The sequence below is a fragment of the Phalaenopsis equestris genome, unplaced genomic scaffold (assembly GCF_001263595.1).
Source record: "Phalaenopsis equestris unplaced genomic scaffold, ASM126359v1 Scaffold000012, whole genome shotgun sequence".
NCBI lineage: Eukaryota > Viridiplantae > Streptophyta > Magnoliopsida > Asparagales > Orchidaceae > Phalaenopsis > Phalaenopsis equestris.
In genome coordinates, this window is record NW_018164454.1 from 324,111 (window position 1) to 336,095 (window position 11,985).

The following is an 11,985-nucleotide window of genomic DNA, read 5'->3' on the forward strand; positions in this document are numbered from 1 at the left end:
ATATGTATTCAACATTTCATCATAAAATTTGAAATTAATATTCGATGTTGGGTATTTAAATTTTCACTTGAAACAACCTTCCAATTTTTACAATCTCGACAATCTATTTTTCTCATAAGAAAATAATTAACTTTTATTTTATTAAATTCATTCATATAAATAATATGTTTATTTCTTTCTTAAATAAAATATTAGTAATAATAAAATCATAAGCTAAAGTAAAATTCAATGACTAACTTTTTTATTAATCACTCCAAAATAATAGCCATCATGAATACTTCCAAAATCTTCTACCACTCTACCTATATGTCCATTTAAATATCCTCTAATAAGCATTCTTTCTTCAAGAGGTGTCATTTGTATTAATTCTTCTAGATAATTTCAATTTTTTTCTTTTGAACATATATTTGAACTTACTTGGAGAGTAAGCACTTATAACATTAAGAAGCATAGTATCAACAACAATCTTTAAAGCTATAGTTATATCTCAAATTCTATTAATTTTTATAACATTATCTTTCAAACACTTATCTATAATTATACCTACACCATTTCTAGTACGACTCCTACCTGAATACCAAAGTCTAAAATCTAAACTATCAATCTTCTTAGCCTTTTCTCCAACTTATATAGTTTCGTGAATGCATGAAATATTTATTTTCATATAAACCATAATATCTATTAATTCTATTAATTTACCTGTGAGAGTATATATATCCTAAGTTTCTACTCTAACATTAGTTTAATGAACTAACTTATTTACCCACATCCATCCATAATGTGAGAAATCTTACTTATTTAACACTATATCGAGGTGACGGAGAAGAAGAACTTGTACACTTTTCATTATATTTAGGTCATATAACATGTCTCTTTCATGGGATTTCTTAACATTGATACAATGATTCAAAGGATTGGTTCTTGGCTATCTAACGCAATCCTTCACTTTTTGCATCCATGACTTGAAACTTGATAATAACAATGTTAAACAATTTGAAAACAAAAAAGGGTTGTAGGAATACTTCATTATTTTGTTGATTTTCATGCTCTACCTTGCCCAAAATATTAGATATAATAGAAGTGGTAGTATGTTGAGGCTGTGAAATTTTCCTAAATATCTTCTAAACACTTTTAGTCAATTTAAGCTCCGTTCACATCACATCTTACCCTAAATGAAAACTCATAATTTCGATGATAGGTGCATTTTGCAATCTTCAATCTTTGGTTTGCAGATTCCCTTTAAGCATTCCAATTAAGGTTACATTCAGCTTGATCATTTGTGCATTATACTTCACCATTCACTCAAGCGCATAATATCCACCAAATTGTATGTAGCTTTGTCCATTTCTAAACCACCCTAATAAACAAGACAAATTTTAATCTCAAATGTAATCAAGAAACTTCTGACTGCATAATTGGAAACAATTTTTTCAACCGATTGCAGTCATAATTCGTTATGTCAACAAGAAATATCAGATGCTAATTTCTTGTCCATATTTTGAATTTACCTGTTTCCTCACATGTGTCTAAACCACCAAATTTGGTGTTATGAATCGAAGGATCTTCAATCAAAATGAATCAGCCAACCTAGACAACCATTTAGGTCAATTTGACTCGAATAGGTTACTTCAAGATAACTCAAGTTCCATTAGATCCAAATGGTTTACTTCAAGGTAACTCAAGTTCCATTAGATCCAAATGAAACCACGTTTAAAGGCTACATGTCAACTAAACTATAAAGATTGAATTCAGGCATCTACACAGCACTAAATTGCCACATAATTAAGAAATGCCACATCATCAAGAAGGGCCACATTAACAAGCTGCTCAAAAAGGAGCTTGAAGAAACCGGCTTTCTACCTATCCAAGGCATTGTAGGCCTCCCCTTGTTTTGCTCTCTCTTTGCTACACTTCCTAAGAGAGGTTAGCAGTTCGTTATCCTTTTCGCAATTTTTAAACTAGGCAACTACAAACTACTAGTATTTGAATTTGAAGCTTTAATTCTAGTTTGTTAATAGATTTTTTATCTTTTCATTATTATATATATATGATATGTTTGAATTTGAAGCTTTAATTCTAGTTTGTTAATAGCTTTTTTATCTTTTCATTATTATACAAACCTAAATGTAATCACACTTCAATAGAAAAGCGTCAAACGGTTCCAGACTCTTTGTAAGGGGTCCATTTTAGCCCAAGAGTTTATAAAAGAGTCAATTTAGCCCCGCTTCTCTCAACATGGAACAATTTTAGCCCATATTAAAAAAGAACGAAGACTAATCCTCTCTCTCTCTCTCTCTCTCTCACACACACACACACACGCACGCACGCACGCACACACACACATAATTTAGATTTAGATCCAATTCCATAGGAAGTTCGATCAGGAATTTCTAAAACCTCTAAAATAAGTTGATATGGGCTTAAACAATGAATCTTTTACTCCAACTTTAAGTTTAAACATAACATCCAGATCAAGAAAAGGCTCACCAAAGCACTCCATAATCCAAAAAACTTAGACACATCTTTTCTAATAGCCTTTTGTTACCTTTTTATGGTATCATGCTTCATGTGGGAATATGAAATGGTTTTATGGTCAAGTAACATAACATAAGGGGCAACTTGCCTACTAAGTAGAAATGTGTAAAAAACTGAGAATAATTAAAAATTTGAGTCATAGAAAATTTAAATTATGCCAGGTTAATAAGACAAATGTTGATGTAAACACATTTCTCACTACAAGTATCACAACTTAGCAACGAGTATTAATAAAATTTCATAGAGCATCAAAAAAATCAAAACTGCATCAAGTGCAACCAAGTATTAATTTCTTATTTATGTTGAACATAAAGAAGCTTTTTATAATCATGCTTAAATTGATGAACTTATTTGATATTAAATGAAATATTTTATAATTTCGAATATGAGGGCTGATTTCTTGTTTCCCTAGTCATTCACTAACAAATTAGTACTGAAAAAAAGTAGATATGAGGAATGAAAAGATTGTATTGAAACCAAGATGTATATACTTCCCTAAAATCCACAATAAAATAGATGAAGTTATCTTAAATAAGCATAAAGGTGAAGATATCACAAAAAAAAGGCTTTTGTGTGTGATCTAGCATAATCTTGAATGTCATCAAATCTTGTGCCAAACTGAATTTACATGATTTCCTACTTTCAGGGTAAAGAATCTAAACTATTATGAAGAAACCTAAACTCAGATTTGAGATTTTGGAATACTGGACGATTATTTTTATTATTAGAAGAGGCGAAAGAGATCATCCTAATGTGACTCAATATTGACACCAAAACAAAAAATACTTCAGGGTCAGATTCCCTGGGTGAAGTTGAGAGAGCTAGCTTAATTATGTCACAAGTCCAATATGAAGAAAAGGGAAGAACAATAAGAACAAAAGCAAAAAAAAAACCAAGGGAAGAACAATAAGAACAAAAGCAAAAAAAAAAAACCTTTTTTTTTTTTTTGTTACGTTTTAAATATATTCTAAAAAAGATTAAAAAAATGTTATAGTACTCATGCAGCATGGTTTCCCCTAACAATAGCTCAAAGATTTCTCTACTTAGTCTGGATCATTCTATAGTCTAAAATTAACTAGGCCTTTAGAATCAATTGATATACTTGTGACTTTTTCATGATAATTAGCTAGAGTTTCAGCTAGATTGCAGGTACAAATTCAAACAATTATAGAAGTTCGAATTAAAATTTTGGGCCATTTACATACATACCACCCAATTTCCATATCTTTACAAATCTAACATCTAAATTTTGCTTTTTATACTTAGCTTTTGCTTTTTATACTTAGCTAGATTGTAGGTACCAATTCAAACAATCATAGAAACAAGAATTAAATTTTAGGGGCATTTACATACATACCACCGAATTCCCATAAATTTACATAACTAACATCTAAATATTTTCTTTTACATTTAGACAAACCTAATCTTTCATATCACATAAAAATACCATCAATTTTAACTTTTAAAAAGCAAAATACCTCTTTTCAAACACAGGTAAAGCGGTATGCACGTTAAAATTGTTACGTATAGGAGTCAGATATGTAAATACAAAGGAATTTAGTGGAATGTATGTAAATCTTCCTAAATTTTTATGAGAACACATTCTTAGAAACAACACCAGAAAATACATACAAAAATATGACTAACACAGCTTTGGTTAAAATTTTTGTTAGTTGTAGAGCAAGCATCCATGGCATGCAATCCTATGAAATACAAACCTTCTTACGGGCCATAATACGCATTTGCCTTTCCTTCTCATGTAATTGTTTCTGAGCTTCTTTCCTCCTCTTATCCTTTCTCTTCTGGAAACCAGTAATAAAGTCCCTGTCAAGGAAAAATAACTCTTAGAATTTTAACAGGCACAGAAAAAACATGGATTCACACACCACATATAAGCTAAATCACCATTATTCTACTTCATACTATTGCAATGCACAGTATATTAAGGTGAAGTATGCCGTTGAGCTAAACTACTTCTCATCTTACAGACACTAGGGCTGCGCAAAACTGTTTCAACTCCAAATGAAAAAAACACAGCTTGATGCTATAAAGAATGCTCTTTTACGTACCTAACTGAGAAACAAACTCGACTAACTACATAAAATCATTCATTAAAACAAGTTAAAAAACGAATCTTACTTTCATTAAGGAGGGGGAAAAAGGAGGTAAGGAACCTTAGGTTTTTCTCGTCAAAGGCGATGGAGAGGCCTCTGTTTCGGAGAGATTTCTTGTTGATGTGGCGAGGAACCATCACCGTCGGCCTCTGCCCGACCACCACGCCTTCGTCGAACTCCTGCTCGTCATCCATCCCTGGCCACTACCGCCGCTCCAACGATGCCGATTTACCGGGAAATATCAGTATGGGGAAAATTAGGGATTTGAATTCGAGGTTAAAGAATTTGCGATGCAGTGATGCGCAATTATTCTTTGTTGATACTTTTGAACTCCGGGTTGTTTCTCTCGATAAATATTTGTGTACGTCCAGCAGGAGGGAGGATACGGGGGTTATATGGGCTTTATATCTCTTTATATCTGATGTAATCTCCTATTTCTATTTTCATATATTATAAATTATAGGTACATTACAGTGAGTATAACACAGTTATAAATCCTTAATATCATCCCTGTAACTTATAAACGTACTCAACTCCGCGTACGTTAGACGTACACAAATATTTATTATTTTTTTGGGCATTAATTTCCGCTGATATTATTAGTGTTATTTTATTATTCAAAGCACTTAAACCCGAAACAAAATGGAAGATAATTTGTCTTTTTAGAATAGGGAATACCATTTATTTATGGCCCTGAAAAAGTCGAAAAAAAAAAATGGATAGAATGTTTCAATTTTAGATCTAGTTCGGACAGGACCTGATTGATAATAAGTGTAAAACCAGCCAGCTCGAGGGTCTGTTCGAGGTAGCTTATTTTATGCGGTTGCATTTTGAAAACGCATCTGGCTTGTTTGGGTGAACTGTGTTTTGGCAGCTTATGCTTTTCAAAATGTTGAAAACTGTGTTTTTGAACCGCACTTATAGATGCGGTGGTAGTTTTCTGACTGCAATCTGGCTTTTCCAAAAAAGTAAAAATTTGTAATAGCTCTCGCACCTAACTTATCAGCATATTATTCAATAAGTTGCAGCTGCCTCTTCCCCAATCAGACCCTGAAATTTTTTTTTTGCCTCTTGAATATGATCTATCCGGCTTGAAAAATGACCTAACTTGCTCAAAAAGGAACGATCTGGCTCAAAAAAAGATCGATTCGGCTAGAACGTTTGCCCGATTCGGCTTGAAAAGATGCTTGATCTTTTCAAAATTGGACAGCTTACAAATTTTACAACTGATATCTATAAAATACAAATATTAAATTAAGTTATACAAATTAAGATTAAGGGTCTGTTTGGGGCTGTTTGGGGCAGCTGTAGTTTGGGGCAGCTGTAGCTTATTGAATAATCTACCGATAAGCTGATTAAAAATAATCTGTTGATAAGCTAGCTGCGGTGGCTATTACAATTTTTTATTATTTTGGAAAAGCCAAACCATAGCTAGAAAGCTGCCACCACCACCGCACCTAGATATGTGCAGTGTGAAAACGCTGTTTTCAACATCTGGAAAACACATAAGTTGTCAAAACACAGTTTACCCAAACAGCAGTTTACCCAAACAGGCAAACACATTTAACCCAAACAGGCAAGGTGCGTTTTCAAAACGCCACCGCACCAAATAAGCTGACCCAAACGGGCCCTAAAGCTCAAAAAAAACACCCAAAACATAAATAATACAATTTTTTTTTATTCAAAAAGTGTACGGAATTTAGAAATTACAAAATTACAACTTATATGGCCAAAAATATAAGATTGTACAAATCACAAAATTACAATTGTTTACTATAAAATACTTGAATTAAATTAAACACAACATCAAAATTTTGAAATCTTGATGTCTTTTGGTTGGTCGATAGGAATACTAGGTCCAAAGTTATCAGGCTAGGTGGTGTGACTTGAAAGTATGAATTTAACTATGTATTATTGTCTTACAAATGACAATACACTTCTATACCAAGATTCTAGATAATCCGTTTTGTCTCTACGGCTTACTTGCATAATTACTCCACCAAAAATACAATTAAATGCACAAAACATCCAACCAAATCACCAAATAAGATATAAGTGTAGCACCCATTTATTATTACAATGCAAAAATATGAGAAAAAAATAGCAAAAAAGCATACCAATACTCAATATGTGAGCATATAGTTGTTGATGCTAAAATAAAAGGAACAAGTGTCCTTCATTGTCAACAATACAATAATATATTAACAAGAGAAGAAAAAAATCATGATCAGCAGTCAGAACAAGGGAAAAAAATTACGTACGTCAATCGTACGCAGAGATGTGTACGTAATAGGGTACACGTGCGTTATACGGGGGTTACAGGAGAGTTACAAGTGTGTTATAACTTCCTTGTAACTTTCGTATAACTCACCTGTAACTCGCGTTTTTATTTTATCTATTGGGGTTACAAGATTACAGTGGGGTTACACGGGAAGTACAATGGGGTTATAACCCCTTGTAATCCCCGTGTAACCCCTGTATAACCCCCGTGTACCATTTTACGTACGTAACTCCTAACCCCCGTGTACCATTTTACGTACGTAACTCCTGCGTACGTTTGACGTACGTTCAACTATCATTATGTTTCAGTTAAAACCGTTATTTTTTCGTGCTAGACTTATGGCTTAGTTATTTATCAAGTACTGATATTTTAAATTGGGGCTGAAAATGTCGAAATATTTCAGCCCATATTAGAGGAGTCCGGAGATCAAATTGAAATTTTTATATACTATGGGACTAAATTGACCCACTGCAAAGAGTCAAAAGACTATTTTGACACTTTTCTTGTTATTTATTTATGCTACACTTTGATTACTAAATGATGTTCATGTGCAGTGAGATCAAGGAGAGGATAAAGAAGACCAAGGATGAAAAGAAAGCTAAAAAAGCTGAGGTTTTGGCCAAAACTGTGAAGACACAAACAAAGAGCAACATCCAGAAGGGCCCTAAAGGACCTAAACTTGGCGGTGGTGGTGGGAAGCGCTGAAATTTTTCTTATACGCTTTACCTATCTTCTTTTTTTTTATTATTAAGTTTATGTAACGAGACTCCATATTGGCAGTTTTTTAGTCCATGGTGAACATTTTCCACCACACTGAACTATTAATTTATGAATTATGTCCTTTAACCAAACTTCTTTTAAGTATGACTCGATGTCAGACTTCTGTGAAAGTAAGAAGCCCAGTTGAATAAATGAAATTATATAATTAAGTCAAATCATCAAGTGAATTATTACTACATCGTGTTATAATTGGTGCATCAACTTGAGAGTTAGAGGTAGAGGTTTCTCTAACTCTTTATCAACATATTGTCTATCAACAATATAATAAAAATATATCTCAATGTTTTTTTATTTCGAGATGTCTTTTTTTTCATTAAGAATATCAGCGTCATAAATTTGAGTGTAGTAATAGCCGATGTGAATAATTTCATTATAGGATCCAAAATATAAGCAATTGAGAATAACATAAAATAACTTAGGTAGTTGATCAAATACTTATCAAATTTTGACTTCATGATCGTTGTCATGTTTGATATAAAAAAAGTATGAGATAAATATTTTCTATCCAATATTTTTTAATGAGTATTAAATTTGGAAAAAATTATTTGTTGTAGGATAACTTGAACATGAAAAAATCTTAGTTATTCCATAGAAAATATGAAGCAATTCTTTGATCTTAGCAAACAGATTTTCAATCAATGTTAGATGATAATCATGCATAATTAAGTTTTCGCAAAATATATTCAATAAAGACAACTTTATAATAAAATACAGAGTCTAGCATTTTGTATGCAGAATCATGCATAATTAAGATCTCGCAAAATATATTCAAGAAAAACAACTTTATAATAAAATGCAGAGTCTAGCATTTTGTATGCAAAGTTTCAATATGTTGGCATATCAATACATAATAATTTTCTTATAGACAAACCAATCTGTCTTGCAATCACACCAAATTTATGCAAGCTACTCGGGAATCGCTTTGTAAATATGATTGTATCTTTAATCTTTTCAATCATCTTACCAATTTCTTTCAACCCATCTAGAACCATCAAGATTAAAATATCGGCGACATAACGAACATGAAAAAAAATCAACCGTAATGAGAAAAACAAACCTTCTGGAAATAATACTTCAAATTTCTAGCAATCAAATCATTGGATGGTGCATTATCCCAAATAATGGTGATGATTTTATTCTGTAAAACTCAATGCAATAAACATTCAAAAATTACTTTAGATATTGCAACCCAGCTATGTAGAGAATCTAAATCATTAAAACTAAATATCCTAGAATTAGGATTGTGAGTGTGTCGATCTAGGGGTAGCTTGAAATCAGATCGAAAAAAAATTATGGATAAAAATTGAAAATCTGATCGAATGTTTCAACTTTCAATCCCGCTTGGATCGGAATCGATCTATTATGAGCCAGCTCAAATTTATATTTTTGGCTCGTGAGTTTGATCGATATGGCTTGAATAGATTCAATCCGTGTCAAAAATGATCGATACAACTCGAAAAAGGATCGATACAGTTTGAACATCGCTCAAAAAAATGCTCGATCTGACTCAAAATTTGGCAAATTATAAATTTACAATTGATAACATAAAATTACAAAAAAATTAAGTAAAAGTGATATAAAGCAAGATTTGAACTAAAAAACACTCAAAGCATAAATAGCACCAATTTTTTTTTATTGAGATTATAAGGAGTTTACAAATTACAAAATTTACAACTTACATGGTCAAAAATATAAGATCTGTACAAATTATAAATTACAAATTTACAATTCATAACTATTAAATAAACAAATTAATTAAATACAATGTAAAATATTGAAATCTTGATGTCTTTCATCCTCTAAAGTAAATTCCTTCAATAATACACAAAAGTTGAACTTAAAGAATGATTATATATGGATCCTGGGAAGTGGCATATGCCATACCACATAGGACATACCTTACACTTGTGCAGGAAGAAATAGAAACAAAAAAAAAACTTTTGCATTCATTAAAACTAGATAAATACAATGCTCAATTTTTCAGTTCAGATAAAACAGTCAGCTTCACAAATGATAGCACTGTCCAAGTCATTTTCAAATTCATTTTATAGGAAGTTCAAGTCCAAGTCCAAGAAGGCAAGAAATAAATATGTAAACATTGAGAAATATCCACTAGAAATTTCAAAAAATCATATAATAACAAAATTAAAGTTTTAAAAAAATGAACTCATTTTGACTTCAAATAAAGTGCACTCTTGTTAACAACTTGTGGAATTATCCCATCTTTATTAGCTAGCAACACCTCTCTTAAACCCGAACACAATTGACAAAGGAAAAGTAATAGTATCAGTATTATCAAAAAAATATAGAGCCAATATTGTTAATCCTTTATAAATTGAAAAAACCAGTTTAATCAACCAAGTCAAATAAACCAAACAACCAAACAAAATAAACTAATGCGTCAATACTGACAGCTAAGCCAAGCCAAAAAAAATTAGTCAAGTGAAAGAACAAACCAACCAAAACAATATTAGTCAGGTGAAAGAACAAACCAACCAAAACAATATTAGTAGGTGAAAGATTAACTTACACCACCAGCCAACCAAGTCAAGTCAAATAAAAAAATAGTCAAGCAAAATAAACCAATGTACTACTGTCCTGACATCCAAGCTCAGAAGTTTCCCAGAGTAATGCAGTAAACTTCATTCAAATTTACCTGACAAATGGTTTAATTTAAAAGTATGAATTTAACCATGCATTATTGCCGATACCATGAATTAAAAGCTTAAAAACATAAAATAAAAAGACACTAATTTATCCTCATAAGTCAAAATACACTCATATGCCAAGATTATAGATAAACAGTTGAGTCTTTTTGGCTGGCTTACACTATTACACCACAAAAAAATGCAATTGAATGCACAAAACATCCAACCATATCACTAAATGAGAACCAAGTGTAGCACTCAATCATTATCGAAGATACAAAAATACGATAGCAATGGAGCAAAAAAAATCATCCTAATACTCAATATCCGGACAATATAGTTGTTCATGATAAAATAAAAATGAAAAAAAAGTGGCATTCATCACTAGTAATATGATAATATAGTAATAAGAGAAAAAAAATCCATATGTTTTCATTTCTTTCTTTTTTTTATATTTTGTTTAAAGAAGTTGTTAGCTTGTCTATCATCGTATACTTCCTTTTTCTAAATAAGTCTCTCTCACAGATCATATGAATGATCGAGAGAAGAATGAACCAAAAAAGCTGAACATACAACGAAGGCGAACAAACAAGAGAAATAATGTGTAGAACTTCTTTGCGACAAACCTCGCAACGATATGCCAAGCATACACGCCCGAACAAGATCGAACCGAAATAGCTTGTGTCCAATATCCATGAAAGAATGCCTACAAAAGCTACCTACAACCAGAGATTCATGTGTGTTTGCTTGTTTTGGGGTCCAAAGTGCTTCCAATGGGACATATCCACTGAGTTAATTTTATCTTAGAGGTTGCTCATTAATACTCTTGATTTGGTGAATTCTGCTTACATTTAAAGTGACAACTAGCATTGGGATATCAAAGGACAGTTATTTCATAAGGAAATGCTCTAATGGTTTTAAAGCTCTCGCTAAGTCATAAAGCGGAGATCGAGTATCTCACGGTCCTGTATGGAAAATGGACTCATTGACACATAGAGCCTAACAAATAACCATATCATCCTCACGGGATATTCTGATATGTCAAAACTCTTCTAGGCTATAAGATCAAAAGAAAAATTGTCATATCCCAAACGGGTCACAGTTTATCGATACTCGGGCCATCAAGATGATGATATCAATGATAGTAGGAGGAGAGACAAGGCTCAAAGTGGGTAGTCAAAGGAAGAGATGAGTAATCTCTAATAGATAGAGGTAGCCATGTCAGAGTACCATGGACACGTCATCTCAAGTCATAAGGACCTTAGATCCACCTGATTATGAAAGTAGTCAACCCAACAAGTCCAGAGAGCCTCGGTCTGCAATCTGTGAATTGTTTCGTCCGTGGGAACATCAGTCAAAGGAACAAAATTTTATCATATGACTATTGGGTGGAGCTCAAAGTGGTGAGACATATACCCGCCAAAGTGATAAGGATTCCATTGCAAAAGAGGGGAAAGAAAGGTTCAACTACAAAGCTGGAAACACTCCCGCCAAAGGACTTACAGACCATCTAGATCAAGAAGCCTTTTAACGACTTATGCGCACTTGACAACCATCTGAGTAGAAATCTATGTTGGGTCAGTCATGTTGGAGAAGCACCGAGGCTTCTCCTCAGGACATGCAATAT

At 32.4% G+C, this 11,985-nt stretch overlaps 1 protein-coding gene across 1 annotated transcript in view; it reads right to left on the reverse strand.

The window, feature by feature from the left end:
* Positions 1 to 5,016, reverse strand: part of LOC110018333 (ribosomal RNA-processing protein 17) — an 8,611-nt gene extending 3,595 nt beyond the window's left edge. The window contains exons 1-2 of the mRNA XM_020715611.1: positions 4,710 to 5,016; positions 4,254 to 4,359 (exon numbers count right to left, since the gene is read on the reverse strand). Of these exons, the coding sequence (XP_020571270.1) occupies positions 4,254 to 4,359; positions 4,710 to 4,843 (240 nt within the window). The 5' untranslated portion in view covers positions 4,844 to 5,016. The remainder of the gene's footprint in view (positions 1 to 4,253; positions 4,360 to 4,709) is intronic.
* Positions 5,017 to 11,985: the final 6,969 nt, after the last annotated feature.